This window comes from Chrysochloris asiatica, unplaced genomic scaffold (assembly GCF_000296735.1).
Source record: "Chrysochloris asiatica unplaced genomic scaffold, ChrAsi1.0 scaffold00055, whole genome shotgun sequence".
In the NCBI taxonomy this organism is placed as follows: domain Eukaryota; kingdom Metazoa; phylum Chordata; class Mammalia; order Afrosoricida; family Chrysochloridae; genus Chrysochloris; species Chrysochloris asiatica.
The window spans coordinates 1,623,007-1,641,434 of NW_006408573.1; the positions used below are offsets into that span (position 1 = coordinate 1,623,007).

An 18,428-nucleotide genomic window follows, 5' to 3' on the forward strand; every position below is an offset into this window, starting at 1 on the left:
GGTTTCCGAGGCTGTAAATCTTTACGGGAGCAGAAAGCCTCATCTTTCCCCCGCGGAGCGGCTGCTAGTTTCGAACTGCTGACCTTGCAGTTGGCAGCCCGAATCGTAACCACTACGCTACCAGAGCTCCTTTATGTACTTTGGATATATTAGAAGGGACCAGTCCCTTGAAAACATTGTTTGATAAAGTTGATGGTCAGAAAAAAGAAGACCCTTAAGGAGCTGGATTGACATAGTGGCAGCAACATTTGGGAGGATGGTACATTCTGTTGTGAAGAAGGTTGCTTTGAGTTGGAACTGACTTACAGCACCTAACAGTAACAACAACAGCTGGGCTCATCAAATGCACAAGTAGATTAATTTTTCTCTACATTTTCCAGGAGCCTACTTTATTTACAAAAGGAGCTCTGATAGTGTAGTGGTTACGAATGGGGCTGCGAACCTTAAGGTCAGCAGTTCGAAACTACCAGCCGCTCCGTGGAGAAAGATGAGGCTTTCTGTTCCCGTAAAGATTTACGGCCTCAGAAACCCTGTACAGGATCGGAACCAACTCGACAGCACTTAACAACAAAACTTTATTTACAAGTTTGTCTGTGGTTAACATCAGCAAACTATGTTTACATGGGCTCTTCTAAGTCCTTTTTCTCAGATAGTTCTTGCTCTGCTTGAACTCAAAAACATAAATACATTTCAAACCTGTTTTAACTGTTGGATCTTTCAGATCTCTCTACCATTTCTAAGCAAATTGTTGTTGTGTAGTTAAGCACCATCAAGTCAGTTCTAACTCATAGCGACCCTGTATGGGGTTCTGAAGACTGGCTGGTGGGATCGAATCGCCAACCTTGCCGTTAGCAGTCCAGTGCTTATCCTACAGCACCACACCAGCATCCCAATATTGCCAGTAGGTATTAAGTAGAATCAAAGAGTCCTGTTGTTGTTGTTTAAAAGGTTCATGTATGTGTATGTTCATAAATGAAAGACTGCTTGCTTAAGGTATTCAATATTTATCTCTGATAGGATTTCACTGGTTTTTATTTTCTTTATAATTTTCTAAACTTGCTACATTTTTTCAGTGAATATGTATGCGTATTTATAAGAACCCTAGTGGTATAGTGGGTTACACGTTGGGCAGTTCAAATCCACCAGCCGCTCTTTTGAGAAAAGATGAGGCTTTTTGCTGCCATGGAGTGTCAGAAATCACCTTCAGGGTTGCTATGAGTCAGAACCAATTTGATGGCACACAGCAACAACATTAGCATGGATAGTTTCATGGTCAAGGACAAAGGGCAATTGTTACAAAAGCCAATGATGGGAGTTTATCAAAAGCTTCTGCAGTAAACATATATTATCTTTCTTATAAGAAAATGAATGAAATAAATGTCTGTTGGGGGAAAATGTTGACTGCTAGTAATAGTTTCTTTGAGTTTCTGTAGTATATATTACAAACCCCTTCATTCTACTGTCTTTCGTGAGTTCTTGGGAAACCTTTGAAGGTTTGGTTGTCTTCAGTAACTGAGAATGTGTAGGGTGGGTGGGGCCAGTCACAGACACCAAGCACACAAGGGCCAATGATGTCCCACTTCCTCCAGTGCAGGCTCATGCCCACACAAGAAGCATTTTTCCACTCCAAATGCTAATAGCATTACCTTTGAGAAAGAAGTATGAGATCTCTTAGATTCATGTAGGAAGTTTCTATTTAAAGTATTTTATGTTTACATGATACTGAAATACAGAGTTGAAAACTGTTTGTATCTATGACTTGGCAAGACTTTAAATTAGATAATTTCTTGTTAATTTTTAGGACATGTTCTAGAGATCCAACCCAGGCTATTGCTAATAGATTGAAAGAAATGTATGAAATATATTGTCAGCATTTTCAGCCAGATGAGGATTTCAGTAACTGTACCAAAGGTAGGTTTAATATAGGAACAATGGTAAGTCAGTAAGTACTGCTACTAGGATTTCAGTTTATACATGCACAGATTTATTCCACACAAAATGTTTCAACATGTCTCTGATCAGTGGATGACTGCAGACAGGTTCTCTCACTAATACGTTTGTCTTAGTTTAGTTAGGGTACCTTCCAAAAAAAGAGGTCTACTCTTAATAGTGGCTTCTGAGGGGATCTGCTGTACCATGTAAATTCAAGCAGAGAAGCCAGTCAGCTCAGAACATTTATGACAGTGGTTTTTTTGGGTGTCAAAGGTGTAATCTTGGTAGTTTCTTGAAGGATAGTCACAGGGGCTTATAATGATGTTTTAAGAAGTTTAAAAACTGCATTGGTGAGGAAAAGGCCAGGAAAGCTACACCAAGGAACTTTTTTCTATCACAGAAATGTACCTGCTCATTCTAGGGTAGCAAGGGCTGTCCTAGGAGAATTTCATTGGGAAACCTACTCTATCTACCCTGAAACCGTGATTTTGCCCATTCAGATTTCTTTTTATTGCCAAAACTCAAAGACCATTTCAAAAGAATACGATTTGAGCCCTTTGAAATGCCAAAACTCCTGCTTTGATGTGTTGGGAATCAAAGAGCACAGAATTCTGTGGGGGAAGATTTGGAGAGATAGAAGTACTCCTTTCAGAAGTATAAACCTCACTGGAGAATTTGTTGAGAAATACTAGGTTCACATTTTGACATTTTTGTTTAATATAGGTTTCTGTAATTTATAGCAATTCTTTTTGACTTACCCTTGTATTGGCTATACTGGTCTGTCTTCATCAATGTTGAATTAAACTTGTAACTATGTCAGACATACTGGGAAAAGATTTATGACTTAGACTAAAGGCTAGGCTGTTAATAAGAGACATTTTAGATCCATCCTTTGTATATCCAACTTGTTGCACTTCTAAATTTGTACATTCTTTGATTTTCATTTATAAGATGGAAATTAAATCACTATAGTTGTTACATGATGTACCTCTGAAAGCGACTAAAGTCAATAAGGGTGATTGAAACAGTAACTCTAGGCAGTGTGTATGTATATCTGAACTATTGGGTTGGTTTAAAATTCTTAATTTTGTGTGTGTATGTGAGGGGTGAGCCCTCGTTTACCACAGTAGTTCTTTTCTTTGCATGTGCTTTTCATGTTTTTATTATTTCTGCAGAAATTGCCAGCAAGCACTTTCGTTGTGCAGAAATGCTTTACTATAAAGTGTTGGAATCTGTTACTGAGCAGGAGCAGAAAAGACTGGGAGACAGGGATCTATCTGTGAGTAAACTAGCCAATGTCTTGATGAACACAATAAAATGTACTTGGTTTCCTACCCTTCCCTCTATCCTTCCCTCCCACAGAAAAGCTATTACTGAAGAAGTAATGTAGAACTTTGAGGGAATAAGGATGATAGCCACAGAAATGACTTCTAAACCCTTTCACCTTTAGTCCCCAATTAGTTTTCCTCAGTAAAATGGGACATGAATTATCGCCTGAAACTTGTGTGGGTAGACAGGCTGGAGGCAAAGGTTAAGAAGTTCAGGCCTCGGCTTACTTGCGTTTTTAAATAACTTTGATTTTATTAGCACGAATAAGTTTATAGTACTTTAACAAAAATGTAATTATTTTTCCTAGACTCCACTTCATTTTCAGTAATTAAGAAATATAGATTTTAAAACACATTTATTTTAATTATGTCAGTAAAAATAATTTTAAAAAAATTTTTATTATAAAATTCACCAGTAATTCTTTTAATAACTTAATTAGAAAGATTGGTTACATGAATTTAAATGACTTGAATTTTTCTACTGTAAAGCATACACACAAAATGGTGTATATAACATCTATAATCTGTGGGCTAATAATAATAGTAAATGAATAACTATATAGTCACCTAAGTAACTTTTTGGTTAAAAATAATAAATCTTTGTATAAAATTTTGGAAAGTTATTAAGCAAAAATAAAAATAATCTAGGATTATGCCACCTGAGCTAACCATGCTGATGTTTGACACATCATTTGCTGGCCTACTTGTCCGCCTTTTAGCTCTCTCTTTATAATAGTGGCTTTTTAATGTAAATGCTATGTTATGTTATCTTTCCTTATCCTGATTCTCCTCAGCATCAGTTTATTTGTTTAGATTGGGGATTTAATCTTTTTTATTACAATTTTTCTTAATATTTAAGAGTTTTAAAGTTTCTTATTATTTATTGTGTTTTTGAGTTAGAAAATGGGGTTATTTATAAAGTTAAAAATAGTTTTATAAGACAACGAGCACATCTTTTCACTAGCTTAGAAAATATTATTTCCTGTGATATTTTCATTTAACTTGACTGGGTGTAGAATGCCTTTGGAGAGTGTACTGCTGTTTCTGAATGTTAATAACTTTGTTTTATAGGCCATTATGGAACAGGATGCATTCCATAAATCGCTCTTGGCCTGCTGCCTTGAGGTCGTCACTTTTTCTTATAAGCCTCCGGGGAATTTTCCATTTATTACTGAGATATTTGATGTGCCATTTTATCATTTTTATAAGGTATTTCTTAAAACTCTGATGCCAGTGAGGAAATTATAGATGAGACCTACTTCCTGTTGGTAGTTATGTAGTTCATGTTAAAATCTAAGTCTGTTCTTTGTTGTAGAATCAATTATAGATTTAATAGTCTCGGAGTCCTGGTGTGGCACTGTAGGATAATGTACTAGACTGCAAGGTCGGTTTGAACTTCAAGGTCTGTGGTTCAAACCCACCAGCTGCTCCTCAGGAATCCTATACGGGGCTGCTGAGTCGGAAATGACTTGTTGACACTTAGCAACAACAACAATAACAATCTGTTTGGAAGGAATCCCTGGTGGCGCTGTGGTTAAGGATTTGACTGCCAACCCAAAGGTGGGCAGTTTCAGCCCGCCAGCTACCCCATAGGAGAAAGATGTTAACAGTCTACTTCCATAAAGATTGTTGCTGGTTCCACTGCCATTGAGTCAGTTCCCACTCAGCCACCTGTGTATAGTGCTTCCAAGGATGTAAATCTCTACGGGAGCAGAAAACCTCATCTTTCTCCTGAGGAGCGGGGCTGGGGATTCGAACAGCCAATCATGTGTTTAAGAGCCCTACGTATAACTTACTACACAGCGGCCTTGGAATCCTATGGGGGCAGTTCTTCCCTGTCTGACAGGGTCATTGAGGCAGAACCAACTCCACAGCAGTAGGTTCGGCTTCTTTTTTCCATCTTTTTAGGGTGCAGAGAAGAAATAAGACAGATTTAAGCTCTGTGTAAATTCTTCACAATGTAGTATGGAATACCTGTTTTGGTTAAAAACTTCATCATTCAATTCTTCCCTTTATCTAATAAAGGCTTTTAGAATACTATGATTTTTGAATGGAGAATGCTTACAAAAAATGGGGGAGGGGGCAGCAGGAAGAAAATGGCAAGCACATCATGAGTGTATCCTGTAGACGCCATTGTTATTACGTGCTGTGGAGTCAGTTCTGACTCATAGCGACCCTGAACACGGTTTCCGAGGCTATAAATCTTTATGGGAGCAGAAAGCCACATCTTTCTCCTGCAGAACAGCTGGTAGTTTCCAACTGCTGACTCTGAGGTTAGTGGCCCTTTGCTACCAGAGCTCCTTTGTAGATGCCATTGTTATGTTAAATAACACTGATAGTCTCTTTCATGTGGCTTATGTTGTTGTTACTGTTAAGTGCCATCAAGGATTCCGACCCATAGCGACCCTGTATAGGGTTTCCAAGGAGCAGCTGGTGGGCTTGAACCGACAACCTTGCAGTTCAAACGGCTTTGCAGTCTGGCGCATTAATCCACAGTGCCACACCAGGACTCCTGATGAGGTGTATAGAGAAATGTAATTACAGTGTCGATTTGGTATTTGATATACTAATATTGATTTAGTATATGAGTATGTTTTAACTTTCATCCAACAGGCAAAACTAATTTTTATAATGGTATAGATTTGTTTAGTTTTTTAGTTATATTTTTTTAGCCTCTGTATAAAAGCCATGTTTTTTACTTTTCTAAAAATTGTGAAATACTCAAACATCATTCGATGAGTTTGAATGTAATTTATATGTATAATTTAAAACAATAACTATTAAACTAACCCTGGTATTTTTATTTCAGGTGATAGAAGTATTCATTAGAGCAGAAAATGGCCTTTGTAGAGAGGTCGTAAAACACCTTAATCAGATTGAAGAACAGATCTTAGACCATTTGGCATGGAAATCAGAGTCCCCCCTGTGGGACAGAATCAGAGAGAATGAAAACAGAGTTCCTACATGTGAAGAGGTTTGTGAAAAATGTTTTCTTTCTATAAGAAAATTACATCAATATTTAAACGTCTCATAGTCACCTTTCACAGAGGACATTAGGGTGGAACGAAGGGTGGCAGTAGGGTTTCCTCTGGTACAATCACTTTGTATCATAGAGGAAACAAGAGTCATAGAACTAATCTGTATATACCTCAAGGTTTCAGAGACATTAAAAACTTTAGTGTTCTGTTTGGTTTCCTGACCAATTTCTTTACTTTAAAGTAGTTGATATTCTGATTCTCCAAATCAATAATGAAGGTTAGTTCATCTTTAATATCCAATTATCAGATTTTCAATTTTTTAAGACTTCGGGAATGTTTCTAATTTTAGCATTAAAGTGAAAACATCAGCTGATTTTACTTAGGTGGAATAACTAATTTTTTTTCTGCCGTAGATTAGTGTATTTTAGTTCTCTGTTTTTCCACATATTAGCATTCTTTGTGAACATGTTCATATAGGTTATGCCACCTCAGAACCTGGAAAGAGCAGATGAAATTTTTATTGCTGCCTCCCCTTTGACTCCCAGAAGGGTGAGTGAAATTCGTGCGGATGCTGGAGGACTTGGAAGAAGTAAGTTTAAAATACCAAGGGGGATGTTTTAGAAATAGTATCTGGGGATTTAAGTTTCTTCTAAACTTGCAGGTGAAATTAATGCTGAGGGAGTTATTCTGTGCATTACAGTACCACATGGGTCACTTAAAAATGATCCTTTTAAGGAATATTTAAGAACCTAGGAAATAAACAACTATTTATAAAAAAAAGTCTAGAATACTCTGAGTATATTTAATGTGATCCTTAATGTTTGTTTTCTTTTTTAAAATTTTATTTATAAGACTGAAATGGAAAAACCAGACTTTTAACAAAAATATTATCAATTTCCAGATGATTTCTGTACATTTTAAAGAGAAATACATATTACTTTTAAAATCAGAAGAAATCAAACCCCTTTTTAAAGATAAAGTGGCATAGTTTCACAGGTCAGTTAAGAGAAGGACTCTGGAGCTTTGACTCTCTCAGTTGAGCTCTGCTACCTTCTGCCTGGTGTGGGCTAAGGCTTAGTGCAGTGGACTGCAAAGTCGGTTTGAACTGCAAGTTTGGTGGTTCAAGCTCACCAGCTGCTCCTCAGAAACCCTATACAGGGTTGCTATGGGTTGAAACGACTCAATGGCACTAAACAACAACAACAACCTTCATTAGGTGCTTGGTGGCTCTATACAATAAGCACTGGACTTTGAATGACAAGGCCACCCTTAGTTTGATACCACCAGCCACTCCACAGAAGAACGATGTCTTCTGCTCCTACAAAGATTTTTAAAAGCCTCAGAAACCCTGAACAGGGCTGTTAGGAGTCGGAATTGACTTGACTGCACTTAACAACAAACACCATCACCTTGTTTAATGTGACAACAGTACTGACTCAGGAAGTACAGAAAAGGGAAGCTTGGTCATGTTTTTGGTCTATGTTGAGACAGCTTCTTAGAAGATCTGTCAAGTGCAAGGTTTTCATTACATTCTTGAGATAGAAACCAGTTTAAAAAACAATTCTAAAAATCCATTGAGTTCTGAATACTAGGAAGGTATTACGAGTCCTGAGGGTCACTATGAGTTGGAACCCACTTGACAGCACTTAACAACAATTAGGAGGATTTTCTTTCTAGATTTTTTTTTTTTTTTCAATGTAGTTGACATGGATTCCTCGTGTGGCATTATAGGATCAGCATTGGATTTCAAACCATAAGGTCGCAGTTTAAACCCACCAGCTGCTGGATGGAAACCCTAGACGGAGTCGGGGCTGACTCGCTGACACTTAACAACACTGTAATTGATGAGCACATAGTATAGGAGAAATATCACTCAAAATGAATGTAGACTCAATCTAATGAAAATTTCCTTGTTTTTGGGAGAGGAGTCATAATGATGACTTAGCTACTTTCCTACCTGTTACCAACTCAGATCATAGATCTGAAGGCTTACTTAGTTGTACTTCATCTCAAATCTTCTGATTAGTATTTGACTATATACTTCATTTGCTTTATATGTATCATTTTTCCATTTTCCTGAGGTGTTTAATACCTTATTAGATAATGATCATAATGCGTTCTTTCTGACTACAACTTTGTCATCAGCTACCATGTAAGTTTACTTACTTTTACATCATCTGGAAATTTAAATGTTAAGCCCTGGTGTGTCAGAACTCACTCTTACTCATTCCTCTTATGACCATCCTACATACATTTTTTCTTTTTATGAGGTCCTATTTATTTATCTTTTGCTGTTTGTGCTTTTGTTATGGTAAGTAGCACATTGTAGGAAGCTAGACCTAAAAGTGTTGTCCCTGCTTTGTTTTTGAAGAATGTTAACAGTTTTCATTTGCACATGTAGGTCTTCAGTTTATTTCTGTGTATGACCCTGTTTCATTTTCTGCATATGGATATCTAGTTTTCCCCTCACCCTTTGTTGGAGAGCCTCTTCTCTCCCCACTGAATGGGCATGGCACCCTATCAAACATCAAATGATCATAGATGAGTGGACTTACTTCTGGACATTCAAATTTATTCATTGGCCTGTGTGTGTGTGTCTACAGTTATGCTGGTGGTTGGTGGTTATGTGCCGTGGAGTTGGTTCTGACTCATAGCGACCCTGTACAGGGTTTCCAAGGCTGTAAATCTTTATGGGAGCAGAAAGCCTCATCTTTCTCCCACGGAACGGCTGGTAGTTTCAAAGTGCTGACGTTGCAGTTCGCAGCCCGATTCGTAACCACTACGCTACTGTAGCAGTATATTACGTTTTTTTGTGTGTGTGATTTGAGTGATAGTGTACAGGGGAGAATATCGGTTTTTACACTCATCCTATCATATTTTGTTTCATGATTACAATCCCCTCTGTGCGTATCATTCAACAGTATTTGCTTCTCTTTCCTATGTTTGTTTGTTTGTTTTTGTAAACAAAAGCACTCAGGCATATATAATCATTTAAACAACCAAAGGGCACATTCTGCAAATCTGCCTCCTTGCCGCCAGCTCTGATTTCGCTGCTTCTCTGGATTGTTGTTGTTGTTGTCAGGTGCCATCGAGTCAGGACCGACTCATAGCGACCCCATGCACAGCAGAACGAAACAATGTCTGATCCTGGGCTAACCTCACTACCGCTGCCACACTTGAGTCCATCAGTGATGCCACCTGGCCGATCCATCTCGTTGGGGGTCTTCCTCTTTTTCTCTGACCCTCCACCTTACCCAGCATGACATCCTTCTCCAGCGACTGTTTCCTCTGGACAATATGTCCAAAGTATGAGAGATGAAGCTTAGCCATCCTGGCCTCCAAGGAGCGCTCTGGCTGCACTTGCTTCTGCTTTTCTCCCTTGATGGCCCTAGGGCCTGTTTTTGAGCTGTAAGATTAACTACTCCCCCCTTTGTGTTACACATCTTCTACCTTTACAGTTGTGACAATCGCAATTAGTCATGATAACAATTACTCACTATTGAATCATACATAAGACTCATCCCCATCTCTTTTTACCAGACCCATCTAGACAAGATGAAAACTATTCAGTTCTGCCTTCCCCAGCACACTCTGAAACTAAACTCCCTCTTGAAACTTTGTAAGCCAGTCACTTTGTGCCTTTATTCCCCCCCTCCCCATTTTAGGTAGCCAATGTTACATACATTTTTAAATGTAAAATATCCCGTTACCCAGCTTTCATGGATGGATGTGTAAGAGGAAATGAATGCTTACTTCTTAAAAAATTCTGACATGCTGTGAATACTTAAACACAGACTAAGCTTAATGGAATTAAAACCAATATATGTTTGTCCTTCTGAAGAATGCTATTGAATTTTAGTGATTTTCCATGTGGAAAATGACTAAGATGAGTATTCACAAGACTGGAGAGAAATGCTCCCAGATGAGCCCATCTAGTAAATGCTATCACATCTCCTTATCCAGTAGTGAAATCACATCTTTTGTATTAGGTAAAACTGTAAAAAACTATTATAGAAAAATAGAATAATTCCTTACATTTTTCTTAAATCATCAAAGTCAAACCCAAAGTTTAGTTTGACTTAAGTAAAGGTGGGGTTGGAAGTGGGTTTGAATACGTAGGGGCAGAGAAAAAAGTTCCTTTTGTTAATTTACCTGTAGTGATGTCCAACTGAATTGTCATCAATTGAATATAGCTAATGTGACTCCTGTCATTTTAATTAAATTATGAAGTATTTCAAAAATACTATAACTTAGTTTTTGGCCATAATGGTTTGGATGGAAGTCAGATCTCAGTCTCCTTGAATTAAACGCTTTGTTTGATTTCTTGTTTTGCGCTTAGGCATAGCATCTCCAGCCACATTATTTGATAGGTACAACTCTCCAGCAACCAGCACAACTAGAAGGCGGCTATTTGTTGAGAATGACAGCCCCTCGGATGGAGGGACACCTGGACGTATTCCTCCGCAGCCCCTCGTCAATGCTGTCCCAGTGCAGAATGTGTCTGGTGAAGCTGTTTCGGTCACACCTGTTCCTGGGCAGACATTGGTCACCATGGCAACAGCTACTGTCACAGCCAACAATGGACAAACAGTAACTATTCCTGTACAAGGTAAGGATGCAGCGTTAGATACTGAATTTCTTCTATGTGTGGCATTGACAGAAAAAAAATTGAGTGCAGTGACCCTATGGGTCAGAGGAATGGTGATTGGGAGGTTGTGATGGTAGATTGGAAGCCTCTGCCTAGAAAACATTTTCACTGTGTTTTATTGTGTTTTCTTTTCTTTTGTAACAAACTTTAGGTATTGCTAACGAAAACGGAGGGATAACTTTCTTCCCAGTCCAAGTCAATGTTGGGGGGCAGGCTCAAGCTGTGACTAGCTCAGTCCAGCCCCTTAGTGCTCAGGCCCTGACTGGAAGTCTGAGCTCTCAACAGGTGACAGGAACAGCCTTGCAGGTTCCAGGTCAGGTGGCCATTCAGCAGCTTTCTCCAGGTGGACAACAGCAGAAACAAAGCCAACCTTTTAACAGCAGTAGTCTTAGACCCAAGAAGACCAGCTCTTTATCACTTTTCTTCAGAAAGGTAATTTTTCACGTACCATTATAGAGCATTAACTTTGGGGAAATATAAATATAAGTATTAGATAAAGTTTGAAATGTTTTATCTACTAGGTTTACAACTTAGCTGGTGTCCGCCTTCGGGATCTTTGTGCTAAGCTAGATATTTCAAATGAATTGAGAAAAAAAATCTGGACCTGCTTTGAATTCTCCATAATTCAGTGTCCTGAACTTATGATGGACAGACATCTGGACCAGCTCTTAATGTGTGCCATTTATGTGATGGCAAAGGTGAGTGTGGACCTGAAAAGGAAGCATACAAAGATGCTACTTTGATACTCTTAGAAAACTGAAAAAGCTTTTATGATCTATAATTCTCTTATTTACAATTCAGTGTGTTCATAGATACGTACATCCATCATCACAGTCAATCTTAGGACTTTTAATTATCTCAAGGAGTTCTCGTATAGTGCTGTAGGATCAGCTTTGGACCGCGAACCACAGGTCAGCAGTTTAAACCTCCAGCTGCTCCTCAGAAACCTATACAGGGTTGTTACAACATTCATCTCAAAAAGAAATCATCTCAAAATCATCTCAAACACATACCTTTCTCTCATATGTACATCATGTGCAAACCCACATAATCCATTCCTGCCCAAGCCTAGTGACTGCTAATCTACTTTCTACTCATTGTCTCTAGATTTGCTTAATCTAGACGTTTTATGTAAATGGGATCATACGATATGCAGTCTTTTCTGAGTCATTTCTGTAGCTTAGTATATAATCTTTTCCAAGTTCATTCTTTTTCATAATCAAATAATTATCCATTTTATGGCTATCATCTGCATCTTGAAAGTTTGCTTTATGCAATATCCCTTTTAGGAAAGACGTGTTTTCACTAATCACAATAAATCTGTATTTCATTTTTATGAAAAAGGTGAAAAGTGAAACACTAGTAGTGTTCAGCGTTTGTTTTATAGCACGCCTTTGTAAAGGCGGCATGTAACCTGAGCGATAAGAGGGATGTCACCAAGCTCCTTTCCCAGGAACTACACTCAGCTCCTCAGCATCAAGCCACGGTAGCTTTGACCGGTGTCTTAGAGTTTATATGGTATTTGGTATGCTTTGGTAAGGTGCCCTATTAGCACTGTAAGATGCGCTCTAGAGTGTAAACTACAGGTTGGCAGTATAAGTCCAGTAGCTGGTCTGCAGGAGAAAGGTCTGTGTGCTACCATAAAGATTCACAGTTTACAGCCTTAGAGACCTGATACAGGGTCACTATGAGGTGGAATCAGCTCAGTGGATTTGGTTTTTGTTGTTTGGTGTGCTTTAGTAGGTTAACTTTTGGCTCTGGAAACACTCAACATTTTATTCTCCTATAAAAACGTTTCACAGAAATGTTCTACTTTTGAATAGTAGGGAAAACCTGTGCTACATTTCTTCATGAACATCCTGGATTTTCTCCCTTTGGCTATTGTGAGTGTAGTGCTGTGATTAACATTCACGTACAGGTTTCTTTTTGTAAGTGTTGTGTTTCATATACCTAGGAGCAGAACTGCCGGGTTCTATCTAACGATAACCATTTGATGAACTGCCGGCTTGTTTTCTAGAGTAGCGGCACCATTGTGCACTACTATTTATAATTTAACCTTCTTCAATACTTATCTGACTTTTTCATCCTGAGTGTGAAAGTGGTATCTCATTGTGGTTTTCATTTGTTCTTCCTTGACCACTAATGATAAGAGTTAGATAATTTTGGTTCTTACACATTTAGAATTTTGATCGATTGAGTTTTATATATGTTGTGATGTAGCGGTGGTTCAGTTTCATTCTTTTATTTTGTGACTATTAAGAGTTTCAGCACCATTTATTAAAAAGATTGCTCTTTCCACGGAATGGTCTTTTGACACTCTTGTTAAAAGTCAGTTGCCCAGACACACAAGGGTTTGCTTATGGATTCTCTATTCTATTTCTATTAATCTGTATCCATCAGCTGCTCCTTGGAAACCCTGTGCAGGGTCGCTATGAGTCAGAACTGACTTGATGGCTTTGTAGTAAGTTTTGAAATGAGGACAACTATGTTCTTTTTCAAGATCTGTTGACTCTTCTAAGCCCATTGCAATTCCATGTGAATTTTAGAATTGAGTAGTCAATTTTTACAAAGCAGCAGCTGGGATTCTGATAGGAATTGCATTTAATTTACGTATCACTTTTGGGAGTGTTATCATGTTAATAGTAAGTCAGATACCTGGGATGCTGTATATTTTCCCACATTCAACTATTTCGAATTCCTTTTCACAGTATAAGTTTTATACTTTTTTGTTATTTAAATAATTTTGATGCTATTTTAAATGGAACTGTTTTCTTAATTTCATTTTCTGTTTGATCATTGCAAGCATGTAGAAATACTGTTAACATTTGTATGGTATCTTGCAATTTTGCTAAATCCACCAAGGTTCTATTTCTAATAATTTTTTAGTGAATTTCTTAGGATTTATTGTATTCAAGATCATGCCGTCTCCTAATGAGATAGCATTAACTTCTTGCTTTCTAATCGGGATGTCTTTTGTTTTTCTTATCTTATTGTTCTGGATAGAATCTCCAGTCTAAAGTTGAATATAAGTGATGAATCAACATCCCTGCCTTAGTTCCTAATTTTAGGGAGAAGGTTATGAACATCTGGGATTTTCAACTCTTTTTTGCCTTTATAATTTTCTCTTCTGTTGGTTCCTTGTTTTGTTTTCTTGGTGAGGTATACACATCTTGGAATAATCAACTATATAAACAAGGCAAAAATTCAGAAGGGTTAGGAAAGAAAGAGGAATGGAAACAATAGGGAGAAAAGGAGAATTGCAGGAATTTCTGTCCGTGGCATGAAACATGATGTGTATGCATTGTTGAATGAAAAACGGATTTGCTCTGTAAACTTCTACCCAAGTCACAATAAAGAGGTTTTAAGAAAAAATGTAAGGTTTCCATAAACTTTTGAAGCCCTTTCATTTTTTTGTTTTCAGTTCAACAATACATTATATACGTACTGTTTTATTTCATTTTTAAATCAGTTAATATAGATATTATCTTTTATAACATTTTATTATATTAAATTACATAATTATGGTTAGTAGTGCTCATCTTTATCATGTAAATTCAAATTACTGTAAGCCTGAGAAACTTGTATTTTTGTAAAAATTTCTGTAAAAACTTATATTTTTGTAAAATTTCCTCAGTTTTTATGTGTCTTTACTTAATTTTAATTTTTGAAGGCAGTTTTTCTATTAGATTCTTGGTTGCTTTAATTCTTTGAGCCTTCTTGACTAATTTATTCCACAGCTTCTGAATTTCTTCTCAGAAATGGGGACACTGTTTTCTTATTGGGGTTCCTTGTAAGTACAAAATTGTTTTTCTCTTGCTTTCAAGGTAATCTCATCTTTACCTCTCTACATTTTACCATTACTATATATGACCATTTATGGGACTCTTAGCTTTTCCTAATTTAGAATTTATTGACTCTCCTTGATCTGTTTGTTTTTTAATACATTTGGGAAGTTTCCAACCATATTTTTTTCCCAGTCTCCTCTCTTCTGGTACACACTCATTATTTATGTGTTTATTAGTGTACTTAGAGGGATATCATTGCTGATGTCATATGGATCTTGGGTGAAAAAAGCAGGCAGTTGATTGTGTGGATTATGACAAGTTATGGTCAACATTGTTGAAAATGAGAATTCTGGAACACTTAATTGTACTGATGAGGAACCTATACAAAGACCAAGAGGTAGTCATTGGAACAGAACAAGAGAAGACTGAATGCTTTAGAATCATCAGGAAAGGTGTGTGCCAGGGTTGGAATCTTTCACTGTACTTGTTCAATCTGTATGCCGAGTAGATAATCTGAGAAGCTGGATTTATATGAAGAAAAATGTGGCATTAGGATAGGAGAACGACTCATTAACAATTTGTGTTATGCAGATGATACATCCTTGCTTGCCAGTGTCATGTGGCTGAGTGAATGAAGAAGAACATGACATCAGGATTGGTGGAAGACTCATTAACAGTCTGCATTATGCAGATGACACAACTTTATGCAGATGACACAACTTTGCTTGCTGAAAGCAAAAAGGACTTAAAATACTTACTGATGACGATCAAAGACCATAGCCTTCGGTATGTATCGGTTGCACCATACCTCACCACTGGACCACTATATAACATCATGATCAATGGAGAAAAGACTGAAGTTGTCAAATAATTCGTTTTGCTCAGATCAACCATTAATACTCAGGAAGCAGCAGTCAAGAAGTCAAATGACATATTGCTTTAGGCAAATCTTCTGCATAAGACCTCTTTAAAGTGCTCAAGAGCAAAGATGGCAGTTTGAGGAGCAAGGCACGCCTGGCCCAAGCCATGGTATTTTCAATAACCTCAAATGCCTGCAAAAGCTGAATAGTGAATGTGTAAAAGCGTAGAAGAATTGATGCATTTGAGCTATTCTGTTGTAGGAGAATATTAAAAGTACCATGGACTGCCAAAAGAACAAACCAATCTGTGTCGTAAAAAGTACAGCCAGAAGGTTCCCTGGAAGCCAGAATAGCTAGACTTCGTCCCTTATATCTCAGACATAAAATGGAAGGTTGGAGAAAAAGAGGAAGACCCCCGAGGTAGATTGGCACAGTGGCAGCTGCGATAGGCTCAAATGTAGCAACGATTGTGAGGTTGGCGCAGTACTGGACAGTGTTTTATTCTGTTGTGCATAAGGACTCTGCGAATCAGAACCGACTTGATGGCACCTAAACAACATTCATATCAATGGACAAAAGATTGAAGTTGTCAAGGACTTCATTCTTCTTCGATCAACTATCAGCACTCACAGAAGCAGCAGTCAAGAAATCAAGCAATCTGTTTTATTGCATTAGGCAAATCTGCTGCACAAGACTTTTTTTTTTAATGTTTTATTGTAAATTATGTGATAGTTTACATGGGAGACCATTAGTTTTACATTCATTCTATCATATATCATTTCATTGCCATAGTTACAATCCTGTCCATGCATCATCAACCAACCAAAGGATATACCCTGCAAGCCTACCCCCCTACCACCCCCCCACCAATCCCCCCATGTCATCAGCACACAGCTCCTTTCCTTCTCTGGGTCTCAAGTCCCCAGCCACTCCATCTCTCTGCGTCATCGTTTCTGCCTCCATCTTGGGCATCACTGTTTCTCTGGGTAGGGTCACTCTCTCAGCTTTTCTCCATTGATGGTCCCAGGGCCCTCCGCTCCTAGACTGAAGTTAATCACTCCCCTCCTTGCTGTAAAATGTCCAACTTTACATTTCCAACCCTCACAATCAGTCCTGATAACAGTTATTCACTTATGCATCACAAGAGACCAGTCTGTATTTCTTTTCATCAGCCCTTCCTAGACAGGTTGGATACTACTCACTGGAGACTATCTTCCTCCATGCCCTGTGGATCTAGGTTCCCTCTTGAAAACTTGTAAGCCAGTCACTTCTTGCCTTTGTAGCCACCTCTCCCCCCACCCCCCCCCACACACAATTTGGGTAGCCAATGTCCAAGTTGCCCATCCCTGTCTAGTCTTTGTGTGGAGGGGGTGGAAATGATTCTTGCAGTAAGGATTTATTTCCTCTTTTGAGCTACTGCATCCATAGATGTAGTTCAAGTTCATCAAATTGTATCAGATGACGTTGTTTACCTCTTCTTTCTTCTTCGGGTTGAGTTCTGATCATCTAGTCATTGGAGCCAGGTCAGGTGGGTATTATTTGCAAGTGTGGGTGTTCTTGAGTCTATCCGCTCTCTTCTTATCAGCTGGATGCTTCACTCTCCACTCTAGTCCTCTGTGGCTGTGTCACTGACTCTGAGCCCATGAATCCCCAGGTCTTGCCACACTGCTGGCCAACCAGGTCTCCACCCGGGTTCACAGGAGTCTGTTGAACTTTGTAGGGCTTAGCTCACTGCTTCATTGGTGTTTTTCCCTCACTTCCCCTTAATGGGTGACATGTGTATTCCCATTGAGTCTTAGTCTTGAAAGGACGTTTGCCCTGAGGGGACCCAACCACTTGTTTTGATGTCTCCTGGGGGAGCAACTTGATTGTTTTTATAGTAACAGGCCTCTATTGTTTTGTATTTTTCCTGTAGGTCTTTCTTTCAAAAAGTACCTCTGTTTTTCTAGCTGTTCCAGGCTGGTCTGCTCGTCCTTTCAAGTGGAAATTTCTCATCTCTGAAGTTCTGGATGTAGTTCAGGCTTCCACCTATATAGTTTTATGTAATGCAGAGGCTCCTCAGGCAACCTCCTTCACTGGGCATGTTGTAGCACGTTGTAAAGTAAATAATCACTTTAGGTATTCCAATCAGTTATAGGCAGAAGATGGACTTACAAGCTTTCTGTGGTGATGTTTCTGGCTATTCTTTTCTCTCCCCCTCCAGTGCCTATTTTATAATGTAATGCATGGAAAACCAAGATTCAAAAGACAGCCAAGCATCTTAACATTATTCCCTCCTTTCCCCCATTCCAACCATGTGTCAATCTCTGTATCCTAGAGCCCTGTTGCTCCAAGGTTGTGCCTACATCATTATTTACCTCTGTCCCATTTAGCCCATTCAGCGCTGCCTAATTGTTCTCCCATTCGCTTTGTTCTTCCATTCCCTTCTCCCTTCTTGTATATTGCCCCCCTCCCCAACGCCCAAACTATCCTGTGTCTATTCCCTGCCCTGTGCTCCACCTTCCCCTTCCTCCCCTAACCCGACCCCTACATCCCAGCAACCAGCTAAGCCTCCACTTTAGTGGATGAGTGTGGGTTCTTTTTCTTAAGCCTTTTATATTAGTGGTCCTATGCAGTATTTCTCCTTTTGTGACTGACTAATTTCACTCAACATAATGTCCTTAAGGTTCATCCATGTTAGGTAGTAGCATGTAGCTTCCTTATTATTTTTCAAGGTAGCATAATATTCCATTGTGTGTATGTAGCACAGCTTATTTATCCATTCTTCAGTTGATGGGCACTTTGGCTGTCTCCATCTTTTTGCTATTGTAAATAGTGCAGCTATGAACATTGGTGTGCATATATCTTCCCGTGTTGTGGCTCTTTTTTCTTGTGGGTAAATACCTAGTAGAGGAATT

The 18,428-nt window shown here is 38.5% G+C and overlaps 1 protein-coding gene across 1 annotated transcript in view; it reads left to right on the forward strand.

The window, feature by feature from the left end:
- Nucleotides 1-18,428, forward strand: part of RBL2 (retinoblastoma-like 2 (p130)) — a 79,307-nt gene that overhangs the window by 40,949 nt on the left and 19,930 nt on the right. The window contains exons 10-17 of the mRNA XM_006863518.1: nucleotides 1,802-1,911; nucleotides 3,108-3,211; nucleotides 4,332-4,469; nucleotides 6,070-6,234; nucleotides 6,716-6,827; nucleotides 10,578-10,847; nucleotides 11,038-11,318; nucleotides 11,408-11,584. Of these exons, the coding sequence (XP_006863580.1) occupies nucleotides 1,802-1,911; nucleotides 3,108-3,211; nucleotides 4,332-4,469; nucleotides 6,070-6,234; nucleotides 6,716-6,827; nucleotides 10,578-10,847; nucleotides 11,038-11,318; nucleotides 11,408-11,584 (1,357 nt within the window). The remainder of the gene's footprint in view (nucleotides 1-1,801; nucleotides 1,912-3,107; nucleotides 3,212-4,331; nucleotides 4,470-6,069; nucleotides 6,235-6,715; nucleotides 6,828-10,577; nucleotides 10,848-11,037; nucleotides 11,319-11,407; nucleotides 11,585-18,428) is intronic.